The sequence below is a fragment of the Nesoenas mayeri genome, assembly GCF_963082525.1.
Source record: "Nesoenas mayeri genome assembly, chromosome: 4".
Classification (NCBI taxonomy): domain Eukaryota; kingdom Metazoa; phylum Chordata; class Aves; order Columbiformes; family Columbidae; genus Nesoenas; species Nesoenas mayeri.
The window spans coordinates 6,212,421-6,232,510 of NC_137540.1; the positions used below are offsets into that span (position 1 = coordinate 6,212,421).

The 20,090-nt window shown below is 36.6% G+C and overlaps 1 protein-coding gene across 1 annotated transcript in view; it reads right to left on the reverse strand.

Annotated features, from left to right (window-relative positions):
• TBCK (TBC1 domain containing kinase) overlaps positions 1–20,090 on the reverse strand; it is a gene marked incomplete at its 3' end in the record, with an annotated part of 93,121 nt that overhangs the window by 44,966 nt on the left and 28,065 nt on the right. Inside the window, exons 4-19 of the mRNA XM_080343348.1 lie at positions 18,359–18,473; positions 17,714–17,787; positions 16,468–16,609; positions 15,143–15,203; positions 13,812–13,873; positions 12,991–13,052; positions 12,156–12,304; positions 11,056–11,194; positions 9,548–9,647; positions 7,598–7,647; positions 7,104–7,233; positions 6,156–6,254; positions 5,002–5,064; positions 4,021–4,147; positions 3,433–3,483; positions 2,300–2,383 (exon numbers count right to left, since the gene is read on the reverse strand). Of these exons, the coding sequence (XP_080199474.1) occupies positions 2,300–2,383; positions 3,433–3,483; positions 4,021–4,147; positions 5,002–5,064; positions 6,156–6,254; positions 7,104–7,233; positions 7,598–7,647; positions 9,548–9,647; positions 11,056–11,194; positions 12,156–12,304; positions 12,991–13,052; positions 13,812–13,873; positions 15,143–15,203; positions 16,468–16,609; positions 17,714–17,787; positions 18,359–18,473 (1,508 nt within the window). The remainder of the gene's footprint in view (positions 1–2,299; positions 2,384–3,432; positions 3,484–4,020; positions 4,148–5,001; positions 5,065–6,155; positions 6,255–7,103; positions 7,234–7,597; positions 7,648–9,547; positions 9,648–11,055; positions 11,195–12,155; positions 12,305–12,990; positions 13,053–13,811; positions 13,874–15,142; positions 15,204–16,467; positions 16,610–17,713; positions 17,788–18,358; positions 18,474–20,090) is intronic.

Below are 20,090 nucleotides of genomic sequence, written 5' to 3' on the forward strand. Positions count from 1 at the left end.
TTCAGTGTCACCAAGACCAGCTGCTTCAGAATTACATATCACACATTTTCTCAGCTTCAAGCCAAAGTTATTCACATGCAAAGAAGTTAGGGAGGTACCTGAATCCATGCCTTAAATTCATACCGCACAACATAATGATTTTTAAAAAGTGTATCTCTAAGGTGCATGTTACGTCAGTTTTATTTCATGAAACAGCTAGTAATCACAAGTCAGTTATAGCAAACCAATAATCCTACACATTCAGCCATATGCTGATGAAACGAATTTTCACAGTTAGCTTCCCTGAAGCACATTTATTTTAAAAATGAGGATTCGTGCCCATGATGGTTTTCTACAGATATACTACAGTTCGGTAAATGTCATTTTTATTTGCTTAGCCGGTCTCATGAGATATAATTACAGTGGGGGATTATATCGTTAATTAATGGTCCATAAAAACACACAAATCTTCACAAAAATGTATTGCTTAGGTCCAACCAATTGCTGTCGGTTGGAATTTTATTATATGAATTTTTGTTTTATATAAGTGGGCATTCTATACCCAAACCCCTTCAACTGCTCTTGCTTCCTATTTCATGTAAGGAAATACATCTGATAAACTTAAAAAAATGCCTTCATTGTACAGGACAAGCTCAGAAACAAGGCATGTTGAACTCTGCAGCTCAAAAGATGCCTCCCATCTACCCTTAGGTGGAAGACACAAAGAAGCTAAAATTGCAGTAGGTAGTTAAATGACACATTGTTAACACTTTCTTCCAACCCAACATGGCAGCAAAATTACAAAAAATTTTCTTTTAAAACTGTATTTACATATTGGTATGTAAAGATGACCCTAGAAAGGATTAAATCAGAATACCAAAAGAATCCTAAAACCTCCAGTCTCCCTGAGTCCTTGATGATGCCAGACGTTGCACAGGAACTCGGGAACGCCTCTACTACTTTGGTTTACAGAATCCTACTGACCTGTATTTCTAACTTTGGCTGATACATATTTTTGTAAAGCCCCTAAGGAATAACATCAGTGAACTCCAGAGAGCAAAAGTATTATTCAACAGAAGACTATACCCCTTGGAGAAAAGTCTTTACCAAGCTACTAACTTTGAAGTCTGAAGTGGCTGCCTCCACAAGAGCATCTGATACAATATACTTAACTCTTTTCATCTTTAGACCTTTACTGTCCTTATTTTTTTTTCCCAGCAAGCACTTTTTCTTCACAGACTCAAGGATGCAAACAAGTTCTCTTGAACAGTTTTTCCAACTGTTATTTTATATATTCAGCTCATAACACCTCTTGCCCACTGCCCTTCATATGCAAACTCTCCTAACCACTGTGTTCTCTCTGTACGTTAGCTCTCTACCTGTTATCCAGTATGTAACCGCTCTATGTCTAATTATTTTCTGTTGATTAGTTCTTAATTTACTTTTTCCCTTGAAAATAAAAAATGCCAGACACCATTTCTAAGTTGAAGAGTTTCACAAGCTGTATACAAAAGAATTTCTTTAAAAGAAACACAGCGAGAAGCTGCCACACTGAAACGCAGTATTTAATAAACACTCATAACTGCTCGCAATTAAAAGCATTCATTACCACCTGGTTTTTTAAAATACTAATGGGTTTTCAAAGACCTTCTTTTGGTTTTTAAAAACTGTCTGCAAGACAAACTATCTTTCCAACACAGACTGTGCCAAGGTGGCTTTCTAGGTCTAGACAATTTCTTCTTGTTTCCTTGAAATTTACAATTAATCTTCAAGTAAAACAGACATTTACCCCCTAGCTATTGTTTTCATTTCCCGGAGTTACCTACACAGCTGTTGAAAACTGAACTACAGAACTACCATAACTTCCATTTTCTGAGGAGTTCCTAGTTTGTACTGTTCCTCTTCATTTCCCCTCATTGTCAAAATAGCTCCTGTAACAGTACGATTTTGATCACCTGAAGGGCAGCTCTTCACAATCTACCACTGGACAGAAAGACCTCCTCATTCTACAACTTTTCATGATCAACTAGCTCTGACCTCAGATAATACATAGAAGTTTTTGTGTGTGTGTGCGATCAACTGTTGTTTTGTTTGTTTTCCTCCTGTCTGAATCTTTCCCTACTTATTTTGTTCCTGTTTTTCTTGCACAGCTGTTGTTCTTATTTACCTAAAATAAAGCTTTTGAAAGAAATAGGTGGGTATTGCTACAGTGTGATTGCATTCCCATTTTACAACCACTTGAAAAAGTGCATTTATATGTTCAGAAATAGTTTTACTTCTCTAAGAACTACAAAAAAAGAAAATAAAGGGACTTGCTTACCTTGAATAACATGAGAATTATCCTTCAGAAAGAAGTTATACAAATACTTGGGGATAAAAGCAGACATGCAGGCATATGCCAGAGCTGAAAGAATTAGAAAAATGGATGCAACAGAGGTAGAAACATAAGTACACCTAGAAAGGTTCATTATTAAGCATAATAAGCATAAATAGAGAAGCAGATAATAAGCATTAAATCAATCTATACGCAAAAAAAAAAAAATGTAAAACACATAAAAAGGGCACATTACTCATTAAAGAATTATAAAAGCTCACAAAAAAGTCTCCTCCTGTCACTGAGTGATCAATATAAAGCTGGCTGGACCTGATCTGCTCCCAGTTTATTTCCATGCTTCGCAGTAACAAAGCAATGAAGTGATGTTTGGAAAGCTATAGTGAGGTTTGTACCAAGAAGTGAAGGTTCTTGGATGAATACAGTTTTAGAAGACAGTTTCACGCAACTGCATTGTTGCCGCCTTCTGGATTTTCTCCTACAGAACTCACACTCAGTTTATGCCCCAGACGACTCGCATCTCGTCTCTTACTTCAGCTCAGAGACTAAAGACAACAGAATTCGGAAGAAAAAGCACAGAGTGGAATACAACTAAAAATACTCTCTTTTGACAAAAATGGACAAAAACATCTTAAATTTCTTAATGGCTCCTCACATAAATACCAAATAGAGATTGGAGGGTAAAAACTTAAATGTTTAACCCCCTGATCAATTCCTGGGAACTTGGTTGAGAGACAATCTATTGTAATACAAGTCTTAGTCATGGTGCTAGACCACCAATATAAAAAAGAAATAGGAGTTTGTCATAGTCTAAAGACAATAAATATTAATTTGGAAGCTTCCATGCAAAACATCAGACTTACAACAAATATGACATAGGATCATGTTATACACAAATTCTGTGTTAGAGTTTTTCTAGCATTGAAACCACTTTTTGAATACCTGAGCTAAATAACTAAGTTCATAAACCAGAACAGAAAATTTTACGTAATTCACTACTACGATATTTTGCTTCAATGGGAAAGAAATCAGGTTTTACAATCAAACTGCATAGGAACATGTCAAACAGCAAGAAGACTGAATGTGCTTCCCCTTCACTCTCAGAAGAAAAAGGTACTCACCTTCATTGTTAAAATTCAGGTACAGAAACGGTGCACAAAGGGAGTCAAGACCTGAAGAGAGAAGAAATGACATAAAGAGCTCATTTATTGTAAGGCACAAGATCAATTCATTAATTTATCATGAAAAAGTGCATACCTGATGCTAATTCTGCAACGTCAGGATTTACATGTAATAATGAAAACAACTGTGAAATTAACACATGAAAACAGAGAGGATTTCAAATTTTTGAACCATAATGCTGAACTGATTATTCTGCAAGGCTTTCAAGAAATGCAATTTACCATCCCAAAAATTCGCTTAGTAACTCCTGCAGTTTTACCTTACCAGTAAGCAGACTTCTTTTTTTTTAATAAAACGACTGAAACTTAAGGAGAGTAAATCTATAAGAAAAAGTGGGGCAATTCTGCATTACAAATTAAATATCAATGACTACGATTTCAATTTGCAATAACCCACATATTCATTTCTTAAAAGAAACAGAATGGGAAAAAATAAGCTTACATTGTGGGGGGAAGAAGGAGAGGTATTTTTAAGTCAGCCACCGCTTTCCAGTTAATTATCTGATCTTGCGAACTAGTCAAACTCACCTTGCCAGTACACCAAATCAGGATGGGAAACAACCCAGGCCTTCAATACACGTCTAAACTTCGCGTGACCCTCTGGTGATGACAGCAACTCATCATACTGATGGCAACGAGGAATATCAACTTCAATCTGCACCACAGCCAAGTACAAAAGAGGAAATCAGGATAAATGGGGTGGTACTACAGCAATTTTGCAACACTAGAGGTAGAAGTCAGCCAAAGAACATAGGTCAGACTGTCATGATAAACACAATCTGCTTCCTCCATCACTCTCAAAACCAAAACTGAAAGGGTACAGGGGACTCCTAACAGCTCTGTCAAGTATTAAAAATAGATATTTTTTTCTTTTTCCATATTCATATTTCTAAACACTTGAAAGCAGAGTACAGTTATGGTTTTCTTTCTGACCCAACTTTTGGACTAATTTCAGGTGCTAATATCTCTTTGCTCTAAAGGATAATCAAATTAGAGTTTTCAGAACATTGTACCCAATCTGATGGAAAATATTTCTTCAGCCAGCCAAAAGGAACAGCTGTTGCTTGTGATGTCTTTTTAGATCTGGCAAGACTTCTTGGAGAATCTTATTGCTCTGGAACCCATTTCTATGAAGCACAGCTCACCTTACAGGATCTCAGGGTACTCAGCACTCTCTGGTACAAGATCCAACAGGCACAACAAATATTCGATAAAAGAAGGACTTCTAACAATATATCAGTAATATTCTTCACTACACTTTGCTTCTGCTGCTACAGAAACAGCGATCCTGCAGTAAATGAGGATTTCACTTTCCACTTGTTACAATTTAACTACTGGTTCCTATCTGTTTGCAAGATTCTTGCTATAGCATGAATAAGGTTAGAGGATGGGGAAACCCTCTTAAGCATTATCAGCTACATCTGCTGTAACAGGCAAATGACTGTGACTGGTAGAGAAGACCTTTGCATTATTTAAAGTGACAATATTTGATAACACTGGAGGTCTTACCTGTCTGTCAGTAGGAATTGGTGTGTCTTTATCAATAGCATCATATTTTGCTTGAATGGCACCCTAGTGTGGAAAAATAGCTGAATTTAGAAAGCTCTTACTAACATAAAAGCACATTACAATGTACATGCTGAGAAGTCGACTGGTTTTGTTAGGTGCCCTAGTTAGCAACTTCTTTTTCCTGAAAAAATTCCCAAAGAACAGAAAATTCTAACAGCTGAATTTTAACAAAACCATCTTTATTCTGTTATAATTCAGGACATATAGACCTTTCTGTGACCTCCTCAGTATAATCTTCAGTGATTTTCAGTGTGTATACACCACTTTTAAGTAGCCTGTCCTTGCATGAATCCCAGGATAGACATGCTAACAAGTCCATCTGAATGTTATGGAACAGGGAACCACTACCTGCATTGTAAGCTGATGGAGCATGAGAACTCACTCATCTCCCTGACAACCCTGACCAGCCGCTGTTCTTTACCTTCACAATATAACCAAAAAAGCCCTGTACGGCACTCAGTCCTAAGCTAAATATTCTATAATAAATAACCTGGGATGTTTTCTATAAGAACCTCTTTGCTGCACTACTCCAGATTGTAAGCAGGGTAGATGCAGAAGCTGGGTAGTCAAGCAATCTCTGGAAGAAATCCTCATTTGTGGCACATTCTTTACTAGTCCTTTGTCCAAAAGGGTTACCTTTAATTTACTAATTCTCTAGTCTTTGGAGGAAGTGCATTGATTGGTGAGAAAAATACATTTTGTGTGTTTCATCCTGTTTTGCCCCACTATTGCTGAGTGGAGCAGAAGTATTCTAACTGCATTTATTAAAAATATTAAAAGTATTTAAACAGTCTAGCAAAATTTGGCTGCATGGGTATTATTTTTCCACTGCATAATCAAAATTAAAGGCAATTAAGTTTACATACTTTCTCTGAAATCACAACGTTAGAGACAAGAAGAGAGTTTGTCTGAACGCTGCCTTTGTTCACACAATTTCATTACTCATTTTGTTTAAAATTCCAGTAATTCTACATGCCAAATCTTCAAATCCATTCCACTTCCCTGTCAATTCCATCCCTACCCCATTCCCACCCCAGTCAGTACTGGAACTTCTGCAAGTGCCCTCCCACTACCCATTACCCATTATCCCTTACCTCAACACCCAACAGGGCAGCCCAGGTCACGCCTCTCAGAAGAGGAGGGATGTCAACCCTGGCTTCTTTCCAAATTTGGTTTTTCTTATATGGGTAGGCCTTCAAAGACAAGGAATTAACAGCAAAAATTGTTACCATGTAACTGAAACCATGGGAATCCCAATCCTGGGATGGCCTTTCCAAATGCTGGCAGCCTGAACAGTGAATGCAAGTTTCAGAACAAATAAATTTCATTCCTAACTGGAAAGCCTGGATGGAGGACCAGTGTTTGATGTTACAATATCCGTTCCTTCTCATAAATGTATTCATGTGCTTTGGTATATACTGGATATATAAATTTACAAACCCAAATTTTTATTAAAAGCTTTTTCTTCATTATGTGTTTCTTTTCACAATATGTATCCAACTTTGTTTTACTAAGCATTTCTAGTTTACACCTCCCCAAGTACTGCACCTAAGGTACTGCATCACCTCTCATTCTTAAGCTAGTATCCATCTCCCTGCATATCTGTAAATCAGAGACTGGTATTTCCCACCTGCAGTATAAATCCCGTATTTCTAACATGGCACTGCTGCAGTAAAGACTGGTATTGTTTCCAAGTACCCTACTGCTTAGAAATGCAGAAATGTTACCAGCATGTTTATACCTGTAATAGTCTGCTATGAAATATAGGATACAGAAGTATTTTCTGCAGTAAATAGCAGGTATTAGCAGCAGCTCTATTTTCATGTGTGTACTTTAAAATCTACTTTTATATTCATCACTACTAAAAAGACATATTTCTCATATTTTTATTTTCAATCTTCTCATGCTTCTGCAGCATTTTCTTCCCCTTTTCCCACTGTGGTTTCTTGTATCTCTGCCTCCTTTTTCAATTACCCAGTCCTTTAAAAATCCTCTAATTAACAGACCAAATCCAATTATCCAGCATCAGAAAGATTCCATACCTTCAACAGCCTGTCAAACAGGACAATTCTATTTAGCTGGTACTCTGTGTCCCTCTCTCGGATGATCAGAGGAAGACTAGCAGCTGCTGACAGCTCATTACTACTATTTGAATGAGGTAAAGTCGACTGGCTGGAAAAAAAGAGTTAGGATAGTAGTAGTGAGCAGCAAGAAATACAAATCATTGTGAAAAATTGAACATATTGCGATGTATTTCTGAATCAGAAACAAGTGGATAATTTTGAATATTCAAATCAACAAATAGTTGATTTCCAGAACAGGGAAACAGGCCAGGAACTTCAGTGTGGTAGCAGGGCCTTAAGGCCACCAGTGCAGAGTGCTTACCAGCTCTCCCTGACTATAAGAGCCAAACAAGGACATGTTAGGTTTGCTTTCGGAAGACAGTTCTGTCTAGCAGTGCAGCGTGCCACTCAAATGAAACTAATAACTCAAAATTCAGTCCCTTGTATACGCACAAACTTACACACGCACTTACTCATCTTCAAGCAATGGATAAAATGCTTCTCCGCCAACATCTTTAAGTCTCTGAAATGAAGAATAAAAATAATTTGTTATCAGAATGCTGCTTAGAATTCAAGTGGAAATACTTAGTCGAATACAAAAAACTATTTATTAGCAATTCATTTGCCAAATTTAGCAGCTTTTCTTGAGACCTAGACATTAGCTCAGACCTCCATCAGCAAAGAAACATACAGCCTTTAACACTAAAAACTTTTGCTAATACAGGCTTTTTGAGTTGACAGAAATTCTTCTGCCTGAAGGTAACACTTACCTCAATCATAAACCTATTTTCACACAAAAAATAGCTGCTATAGGCCATGGATTAATAGATCAATAGCATGACATAGTTCTTTTTCTCTTCCTCATTTTTGTACATGGACTTCCTATCCAAGTAGCTACAAAGCAACTGCACAACTTGGTTTAACATTTTAAATCAGTTCCAAGAGCTATGCAAATTTGATTTCCTTTTAATAGCAGCATCTGAAAGCCACACAGAAATACAGACGCTCTCTAGAAAGGTGACAGACAAGCATGCCTGGACTTTTGCCTGAAGTTTTCAGACATCTTTGGTGCATTGTGATTAATGTTTAATACCATCCTCCCCGCAGTGCTCTGTTTTGCAGTTCAGTCCCTAACTTAAAGGCATATGGCACACAGCCTGTTCCTCCTGGGACTGACAGAACAGTTCATTCTCAGTTCATTCAGCACTGATCCCCTTTTGATTATAAGCACCATGCTCTGCCCTAGGAAAGGTGTTTGAAGAACTGCAAAAGTTCAAAAATTTATTTCAACTAACACTGCAAGGTTCATGCTTGCATCTTCCCCAAAATGAAACTTCAGTATATACTTATTTGCTGCTGTATTTATAGAAGGAGGTAGCAATATCCAAAATGACAGATTAAAAAGTTTTTTAAAAGCCTTGAAAGTTCCCTGTTTGTAGGAAGAACAGTAGGAGCTGCAGTGCAGATCACCTTTAAAATAGCTATTGCATACTCTTAACCTCCACCCTCAGCCCACCAAAGCCCACCAACCAAACACAATAACTCAATTCTTTGGTCAGTTTTCATGCATTTGTGTGTAGTAATGCAAAATTCTGCTGAAGAAATAGGTTTACACAGTATTTGCCACTTCGTCTCCAAAATTAAGCTAATGGTAGCAGAGATCAAGAGTCACCTTTCTTTCTGTATTAACCCCTGTAACCATCTGGAAAGGTTTTATATAAAGCCCATAACAAAATTGTGTTAGCTACTGTAATAAGCTGCAAAGAGTGCAGCATAGATTTCTAATTCTACAGCAATAAAGCTCTACATGTGCAAAGACGCGAACAATTAAAATATTATACGCAGTAAATCTTGTAACTAATCATTACATCAGGCAAAATTATGAATTATCATATGTTGATTTTCCCGCTGAAGATGGAAGAAAACTGCATTACAGCATTTTGGCAAAATGAACTAGTTGTTAATGGATATATATTCCAAAGATCACTAACTAACTGCTGGAAACTTGGTATCCAACTTTAAGGAACTGAACTGAACTGAACCAAGCTGATGTTTCTTTTACATATTGTGAGCCCTCTACAGACAGGAATTAAAGAATGCAGGAAGACACTGTCCAGTTACTTTAGCAATCGTGGAGAATATCAGGTACTACAGAACTATTTGGGCTACAGTAGAATAAAGCAGTTACACAAAAATAAGGAAAGGGAGGGACACAGGAAGGGGATGGAGTGACAGTAAGTTTTTGCAGACAAAGTAATTTAATAGCATAAATCAGAATCTGACTCGGAGGCCAATAAGTGTTCTCTTAGAATCAATAACACCGTCATTTCTAGGAACAGCAGTAGAAGTTGCTGTTCCATATTCCCTTTAAACAATGTTTTTGCAGTGAATACAGAAGAACAAGTGTACAAAATTCTTCTTACGTTTCGGAGCTGGCACAGAGACAAAGTCACAGTTGTGTCATCTAGGAGGGAACTTCTGTCTCGTCCTTGCCCAAAGCTCTCACCGTCTTCTAATAAAAAGCTTCGAAAGGGAGGGAAAAAAAAAATCAAGTTCTTTTATAACATAAGACTTGAGCTGGAAAAACACAAAGTTCTTATATCAATCAGTTTCCTCTTTAAAAAAAACTACTAGCTGTTAGAAGTACAATGTATTGACTTTTCATAGTATGAAACCTGCTATCAGGGGAATGTACAATCACCTTAATTTATTCAGGTTTTGCTACAAAAAGGGCACATTTCAAGTTTTCTAATGAGATATGGGTATGAGATTAATATTCCCTTTTCCTCCTCAATCTGGCACAGACCAGGACTGTCATTTATTGTGGAAGGCAAAAATAAAACATTATTGGCATATGAAAGCCATTTCCCACTATGACAAAAACAAGCAAAAGTCTGAACCAGACCTTTTCTGCTGCACTCCATCGAAGGATACAAATGCATCCGAGAAACAGTATAGATACACAAGTTGGCTATTTAGTGATATTTTTAAAGCAGACGGCATGAAACTAATTTCCAAAAATGGAGCTAACATTCTCAGTATCACTTAGAAGATGGAGTTAGATTGTATTTTTGAAATTACCACCTCATCTTCAAGGTATTGAGCATGATGAAAAATGTTTTCCCCTCATAATTCAAAAGCACATGTGTTCACCATGGGTACAGAGACAGGCAATCTTCCAAAATCTCACACTAATTTTACCACCAAAATATCACTTAAAATGTAGCTCTAGCTTTTTTCTTTTTTCCAAAATATTGCATATTTTGGCTGTACACCGACTTCATGTGTATTTTAAAACCCAGAACCAGCAAACTGATCCATACGAACACATAATTAGGCTTTTTAAGATCAGAATGTAGAATTAAACATAAATGAACCACATAAAATTGCAATACGTGCAGGAGTAAGATAAAAGTAAGTAATGGCTAAAATGCTGATACAAAATTATAAGTCACAAAACTATGCATTTAAGAAAAAGTAATCAGTTGATCTACTGAATAATTGGGTTGACCCCTCAGCACTGCTGCTCTGTGAAGGGAATTCAGAATGTGGGAATTTGTCACAGAACGTACAAAATTAAATTACAATTACAAATATGCTGTTGACATAGTGAGATGTTTCTCCTTAAAGCTATTGGAAAGCGTTTTCAATTTAAGAACATCCAGCTCAGTATTTTGCATTTCAACTGCATTTCTTCCAATTTCAGAAAGCAATATAAAGTGCGTGTAGGCAACAGACACAAGGCATGCAATAATGCCTTAAATCGGGTAAGAGGGGAAGTGACATGATTTCCTGCTGTTCAAGAATGCTATTTTCAATATTTTTCATACATATGGGTCTTGAAACTAAAAAGCAAAGCAAAATGTTGTCTCAGAATCACTGGTCTTCTCCATCCATCTTCCTTTCCCTTAAAGTGCTTCTCCTTGCTTACTTGGGAAGTGTGCAGACAGGTGGCTTTGATCGAATGATTTCCTTGTTGACAAGTTCTTTCTCCAAGTCTCCTCCAGCCAAGCACCAGAGATAATAAACCTCTTCAATTGATCTTTCTGCTAGGTAATCATTATCTTCATCTATTAGGAGAAACCACATAAAAAAAGAGTTACAGGTTTTTAGGCAGCTTGAATTTCTTCTTACCGCTCTAAATACATATTGTTGAAAACAAAAATTGTTGTGCATGAAAGGCCCTATGGCTTAATGTGAAGTTAGAGGAAAAGGGATCTTCCCTTCGCAAGTGCCCTTTAGGAAGATGTAAGGAAAGAACAGATCAGCAGAAGTCAGAAAAAAGCAGATACTTCTGCAGTTTGCCTTGGTGCCAGAAAATGGAATCAATCAGCGATATATAGGTTGAAGTGTGGACTTCCTGTGTGTCTTAAAAACCAAAACCAAACAAAAACTAGTGAATCATAGCGAGTAGTTATAAACTATCTTCCCCTCACACACAATACCCGTACTTACAAGGTATAAAATCTTAGTCTCCAAAAATTGTATAATGAGATTTTCTAAACATGCAGAAATCTCTAAGTTATTCACAAAAAGTCAAGGAGGACTTAAGAAAGGTAACACTTTCAGCATAACGTCGTTTTAAAATTTAGAAAAGTTGTCTTTCATTCTAGAATGTGATCTCTTTTACAGGATTTAGTTCTCCAATACTTCCAAAAATCATCTCATGCTACGATCCAGCAGAACCTAGTTACCAATTCACAACAATTTAGTGAAAAACAAACTACCTTGTACATGGACACGTCCAAATTCCAAAGGCAAACAATTATATTGATATTCCAAGCTGGACTTGAATACTAATAGGTGATAATTCCCTGAGGTTGAAGCACAAAATCAAGTTGCCCTCCTTTGACCTGCACACATCCCTCAAAACATGTTTGCCCATATCTCTGCCCATTAAACAACTTATTACAAGAATGTAGTATTATAACATTTAATAGTTTCTCTCCAACAAAGCACCCATAGAAAATGCAAAAAACATTTCAGTTTCCTTCCCCCTCCAATGGCATTTATCCCACTACCTGCTTTTACCTTTACATAATTGACTTATGTCTTCAGGAAGCGTTAAATTAGCACACCTTGGAGAAGAGGAGAACAGACCAGCAGGTTTGTGGAAGGGAGGATATACTGAGGATACTTCACTGAACAAACTGTCATGTAACAGTTCCTCTGGAGTTGGCCTTGAATGAAGAAAAGAGAATAAAACAGTAAGAGTAAAGTGTTTCCAAAAACGTTACATTTCAGTAAGAAATGTCCTTGTCCTCAGTAACAAATTATTTTAAGTTGTATTTGATTTCAGAAAGTCTAATAGCAAAAATGTCTACTAGTTTTGTAGTCTACTAGTTTCATGATGCACAACACACCATGCAGTCTGTTTACAGTCCCAGTTCAGATCTCACCTTCATTTAATGTACATAGCAACTATTTTATTAATACCCCTTTAATTCCTCTAAGCAGAGATGGAAAGAATGCAAATGCAAAGCCTTGATTACAAAACAGAAGAATACTTCAGTTTTCAAAAGGAAGTTGTGGTGGAAGAAGGAGATTTGAAGAAAGATGCCTTAATTCTGGCTATAACAGAACTAAAGTAACAACCAATAACGTCCAGACAGGGAATCAGGAAAAGCTGTGAATGTAGAACTACAAACACCTGAATAGTTTTTCCCCAAAATACTCAGATTTGATATCAAGGTTTTGCACACTTGATTTCCACCCTCCCGAATTCTTCCCTTTAAACACTGAAAAGCAACAAAACCAAGAATTTCTTATAGGTAGAAATCAGTATTCCAAATATGTTCAGCAAACAAGCCTTATAATTTCCTGGTATCACAGCAGCATTTCCTGGGCATTTGAACTGAATACTTGCCTCTTAGAAGGCTGGAATGTAAGGCATTTCTTCAGTAGAGCTACAATATTTTCAGAAAGGTCCTGGAACATAAGAAAAATACGGAGGAATTCGGTTTATTACCATCTTAATTCAGGAAGCCACTTAACTCATACTTCACTTTTAACATACAGGTTATTCCTTTGAGGGCAATAAAATTTCACACCTACACCTATGAGGTCAGCTGTATGACACCAAAATGATGGGAAGTAGTTCTCGCCCTCCAACCCTGCATTTCCTTTGGGGGGAAAATAATAATAATATTAATAAAATATCAAAAAAGTTTGCAATGTAAGCAACTTTTTATTTGTTAATTTAGATATTCTGTAGCCAGCTTGATACAGCGCAACACCTGGGAACTCCCTTCTGCGAATGGTCAGAATCCTTTTTACAGACACTACAATTCAGTGATTCCTTTTGGGGGTGGGAAGGATTTGAACTGTATAAACCTACTTTATCAGAATGTGTAAAGTGGACCAGACACAAGAGGAAATTTCCAGAAGAAAAATACTTTAGCCCCCCACACTTCAAAGAAAATTTAAAACTTATTGAACTATTCAGAGAGCATAAATATTTACTGAGACTGACCATAATTTTAAGAAAGAATGAATATTACCAATACTAGCTATTTGAAAGGATCTTTGATACATAGTTTAGACTTCAATTTGTTTTCCTCATACTACAATACAACAGGTGACCAAATAAGTTAAAATATAGATATAGATATATATGTGAAATACAATGCAACAATAACAAAATGTATTGGATAAGGCAGCATGGAAGAGCAAATTAGTTCCACAAACCTTAATAATATCAAGGCAACCATGTTCTTCAGCCAATACAGTTACAATATCATCTACGCAGCCTTTGAAAAACAAACAGAACAATAAAAGACTATGAAAAAATGATACCAATTACACAGGATATCAGATGAAACCCTACTCCAACAAAACCACATTTAACTCCAGCTTTTTATTGACATTGCCAAATTAGAAATAAAAAATATTACCATCACCTATGCAGACAGAAAATCGAAGTCTAAGAAAGTTTAGCAGCACATCTAACTGAAGAGTGAAAATCTTTGCAGGCTTAGGAAATCCAGAGCATCAGTCTCTGCCAAATAAATTCTTACCACTTATTAAAAAAAATATCCCTGAAAGAACTTAAAAAATATCTGCACATGGAAGCTCAAAGCAGTTTTCACTTTGTTGCTACCTGCAGATAACACTAGCAGTATTTTATAACTTGTTTTCAACACATTATTGAAAAAAATAATTCCCAAGCTGGGACATGAATGTTTTTCAGTGGATAAAGGTTACCAATAACTTGCATTCAATTTGAAGGGGACTGAAATGCTTCAGGAAGCTTTCTTAACAAATCACTTACCAAAACAGTTAGGATTTCAGCACCCAAGCACTAACTGTTGAATGAAAAAGATGTTTCTACTGACAGTAACTAAATTCAACAGTGTTACTATTCGCTCTGGTTTCTAACAATTTACTGATAATGCTTCAAATTGCAAAATCATGTCCTTCCCTTCCATGGTTCATACATAAACCCCACAAGAAATCACGTTTGAAAAGCAACAAAACAGTTCCGCTTCCAGACCCATTTACATTAAGCAAAAATTCCAAATCTACAGTAAAGTTTTATAATTTGTAGGTGAAGCCAGAAACAAAAGGCTGTATCCAGTAAGAGGCTTCTCAGCCCTCTTCTTGTTTTCTGTCTTCCTATTCAAGTCCTGCTTCTCCCTGCTTGGATTTGGTGCACAAGCACAGCCAGTGCGGGACACAGTTTTCTTTAGTGTCACACAATTCCTAACTCATTTCAGAAACCTCCTGCGACACAAACCAACAAATAACCATCCAAATGACAGCCTTTCCTGAGCATGTTTTTTGACAGTTTGCCCTGGCTCTAAAATACTCAGAGTTCTTCTGGAAAGTTATTTTTCCTGACACCCACCTCTGTATCTTCTCTAGACAAGTAACCATGCTTCAAATGTCTATTTAATTCTAGAGAGGAAAGCTGAAGAAGGTAAAGTGCCTTAGGTCTGAGCATCACAAGCTGACTCGTCTGTAATGTTCTTATTACAGAACTGCTTGGAAAATTTAACAACTGATTTTGTGCTACTTACCTAACATAATAATAAATTTCAATCTTTCTGCTATCTCCAAACTCTGGAATAATTTTCTCCCCTAAATGAATAACAAAATCAAATCAACAGTTGAATGGTATTACGTAAAAATATTTAAACATCATACATACCCATCTATATACAGAGACAGTGAAATAAGCTTCTACACATGAATCTTAGATTTAGAAAAAACTGTTGGAAAACATTATTTACCCCAACTATAGTAGAAATAGTTGCATGACATTACAAAAAACCAAGCGTGATAACATCTTTTAACTGGAACAAATGCAACCCCCCCCAAAATATGCAACACAAAGCCTCAAGCTGCCTTAGCAAACCTGCAGGTTTATTATTAATTCAGTAATAGGCTTCCAAAATCTTTATTTTTTCCGATTTGAGCATCAACAAAGGTAATTAATTACTAAATAGGGTAACCATCATAGCTTGTATTATTGCACAAGTGCTTTTGAAAAGGCATCTGAAAATCCCTTTTAATGTGATTCAAAAAATAGCACTATTGCATTTTTTTAAAAACGTACTTTTTCAAAAGAATAAATAATGATGTGTGAACAGTATGCAAATTTCAAAAAGAGCAGAATACGCAAAAGAAGACTATTTCCGATGTCTTGACCTAATCACTGTATTAAATAGGTTCTTGGTTATGCAATTTTCGGACCATTTAGTTATCTTACGTAATGACACTAAAGATCAATATTGAAGTATTTGCTAGATCATACCTCCCTACAGAATGCTGCTGTCTTCAAATTAAAGAAGACAGCATTTTTAACGTATATATGAATAGTAAAGATTATGATGTCATAATTTATTTCAACTTCTAGAGTCAAATAAGCATTTTCCAAATAAACCCTTAATTCTGTATAGAAGGTGTTTAAACTCTGGAGAGAAGGCAGATTCTCCCTTCTATTATTTTCCATGAAACTCGCTTAGATACTCATCATTACCAAGGAGAATGAGGGCATGACAGCAATGTTTATTTCATGCTTAAAAGCGCAATTAAAACAACAAATTATCTAGAGAGACTTCTCAGTTCAGAAGCTATTCCTTGCTAAGGATTTGATCGTGTAACCGCATCACTGTGTCTGAACAGGCAGTTTCCCTTGATGGTTAACACACACTCACACCAAGCCAATATGCATTTTGCTACTTAAATCGCCACCAATCCTGTAGGTAGGAACACTAACTAACATATTGGTATTTGGACTCGGGTGATGGGCAAAGTGTCATTAACTCCACACTCAAGAGCAATCAAGTTAATGTGACGATTCCCCAAGAGTCACAATCAAGAGAATTATCCTCTTACATACCATGCAGAGCTCAAATAATATTATACCGAGAGACCACAGATCTGATTTAGGGCCAGAAGGCAGAGGCTTCTCACACTGAGTATGATCGTTTGGTTTGACTATTCCCTGTGCAATCACTTCAGGTGCCAAATACGATGGGTACCTAGAAAGATGCAGCAACATTAAGTAACATCCTGTCTGTCCAAAACCCCTTTGTTGCAGTTACAAATAATCAAAATAAATTTTGCATTCTGAGAAACTAGAATCCATAGCAATGCAGATTGTTCTATTTTATTCAGTCAAAATCTACATGTTGTAGCAAAGTTTCACTCCAATTCCAAAATACATAATGCTTACTACATAAAAGGTCAAATCCCTCCCTTTTTCATGAGAGGAAATAACAGTAGCTTTCAAAACAGCACATCTACATCTCTCAAAGAAAACGTATATTGAGTTTCAGCACTAGTATATCAAACAAATGTATCCTAGGCCCATATTTGGGGGTGCTGGCCGTATTCCTCTCCATTGACAGTATTGCATCAAATAACTTTTGAATTTGTAAAAAAAGTAACAAAAGGTGTTGAGGACACATTTTACCTGCTGCTACCTCATTTTCAAATAACTTTGTCACTTTTTCTGTCAACAATTCATTCTAATACTTAAAAAAAATACATCTAAAAATCCCCTTTTGAAGGGGCACATCATTATTTATTTTGAGGATGTCTTTAAGAATCAGTTCAGTATTTCCATTGTAAACAACATGACAACTCCAAATAAAACAGAGTGGCAAGGAAACACTCCAACGAAGTATGTCACTTTGGCTAGACACTAAGATCACTTGAAAAGGAATCACAAAATGATAAAAAGCCAAGAGGCCTACAGTGGTGTGCAACAGTGAAGCACTGATTGTGCTTTTTGCTAAATATGAAATCAGATTGTACCTCCAGAATCCAAGACACAGGCAGCTATTAGCATTTGAAGCCAAATTTAGGCAATAAGGGTCAACATCACATAGCTACAGTAACATGTATGCACAGTACCAATTCTCTGTCTCTCATTCATTTTGCTTAGCCAGACGATAACTTCTTCAGAGACATTACCAGAAGTTTCTGTGTAAGGTGTATATGCAACACATACTAATTAAAGCCACAATCTGTTAGAACCCTGTGCATACAACATATTTTTAAAGATTATTTCTCAAAACGTAAATATATTTTCTGAAAAAATACACCCCCAAGACATTTGTATTGTGTAGCTACATCCTTACCCTATAGGAAAATCAACATCAACACCTTGACCAGTCATATGGTAGAGACCAAATTTAGCCAATTTCACATGTCCCTGGAAAGGAAAAAATATATAATCAATAGCAGCAGAATCCAATGTTGGAAGAATCTAGGTTTAAATTAAAAAAAAAGGCATTTCAAGTTACATTATCTGTCAGAAGACAGATACCAACAGAAAACCTATTGCATAAAAGTCCACTGCAAGTTAATAAGGTGCTTCTTTCTAATGCCTTAAGTTTCGAAGAGCATTAAGTATGCACCTTGTTTGGAACACACACGGAAACCAGTACTTTGCCAGTTACAGCATGTTTTCAGTAAATAAAAATAGAATATTTTTCCTGTTTCAAAACTGTTCAAAATCCTGTTTGAATTCTAGAACTCCATAAGCATCGCCACTATTCCCTCACCTTTTCCATCTGCCTTGCTCCTCCAGTCCTTTCTGTCAACTCATTACTATCTTTCTCTCCTTAACTGTATCAACACTTACTTCAAACAATCAAGTTTTTCAGGCACTGGCTTTTATTCTGAAGAGTCTCCATATATGACATACAAGAGCTTGCTACTTGGTGGCAGCAAGAGGCAAAACCAAAAACCAAACCAAACCAGATTTGTTCCTGAAGCTGTACCTTTCGATCCAAAAGAATATTGCAAGGGGAGAGTGCTCGGTGGACCATTCCGTGTTTGTTCATATATTGCAAACCTTGCAAAACCTCATACGCAATGCATAAGATCCTTGAAGAACTGCAGAAAAAACAGAAAAAAAAATATATATAAAAGAATGTGCTATACGGAATACTTTCCTTTTTAATTTGTAAAAATGTAGAGAGTTGCACAGCAATTCCAAACGAAAGTGATACATTTATGACTCCAGAACAGTTTAAGAGATAAACAATGAATATGGTAGGATATGTTCAGTGCCGTACACAGCTACTCAATATTCCACGACTACATTTCTTCACCCTGAACTTGTCCTTAAAAAACAGCAGAGAAGTGTGACAAAATATAACATACTCCCTGTGTCAGAAACTATGATCTATACCTCAAACAACTGGGAAAAAAAATCCCAACCTTCCCTAATTTTTATTTGTTCTTTTTAAGTGTGATATTGATGTTCATAGAAAAGTTCAACTGAACAAAAGTGTTTGAAACAGATGTTAACTGGAGCTTGTCCAGAAGATGGTGTAGAGACTCAGCTACATCACACTTAGAGTCTTTGGTCATCTGAAAACTTCATTTTCTGCTTTAGAACCTTGGAAGCATCAACCTTAACATCTTTGGAGAGAAATGACCAAGTTCACCATCCAAACCACTTTGACATAACTATGTATTTTGACAAAAGTTATAATTTACCATAAGAACTGACAGCCCTAGAGAGCAGTTTCTGTGGACAAGTGAACAGGAATTTGCATAGAGACCAGCAGTATTAGACTTCCACAGTGCACCCAAAATAAGAACAAAAGGCACAGATGTAGTGCCCCCCCAAAGAGATTCTTTTTAACTTTTTATCCCCCTCATTTCCCACCCACTCTTCCTCAGACCACATTTCAGGCCTGATTGGAAACTTTATCTCTGAAGACATTCGTTTACAAAATGTCCAGAAAACAAAGCAAATACCAAAATTAATTTCTTTATTAAAGCTTTATTTGCTGCTATTCATACCTGTTTGAATGCCAAAACTTCGTCACAAGAGTAAATAGGTAGATTTTAACAAAAGCCACAACTCCAACAAATTCTGTGACTAGGGCAACATAGAAATACAGTTCCATTTTCAGAATAGTCTAAGGCTACCATTAAGTTATCTTACATGGAGCTCTTCTGCAGACTCTGACCTTTTTCCTAGGAGAGCTCTGTACTACTTCACACAAAGAGAACCTACTCTAACACATGTCCACACCGCTGCATCTCAGCCCACAGCATTTGGAAGTGATTCTCAAGGTCTCAGCAATTCAACCAAAATCATAGGGCTAATAACCACGAAACCAAAGCAAAACTCCACAACTATCATGCTCCTCCCTCACTAGCACTTTTCCTTCCCCATCCCTCCCACTCTCACCACAGCATCAGACACCCCTGGCTCTGTGGTGTTTCCTCCCAGTCATTCTTGGCCAGATCTATAACTGTAGCAAAAAATGTACCTTACAATCCTTTGGTTTCTGCGTATAGGTTTTTTTTTTCCCTGCAATATAAATGTTAACAATAATGGTTGCAAACAGAATCCTCTCTCTCACTTTTTGCACAGCTTTTCAAAACAAGACATGAAAAACAAATGATGGTGAAAGAATTCATGTTTCCAGTAAGGCAACAGCTATATGGGAATGAATAGCACCTCATGAGGTATTTTAGCCTAAAAAGTGTTTC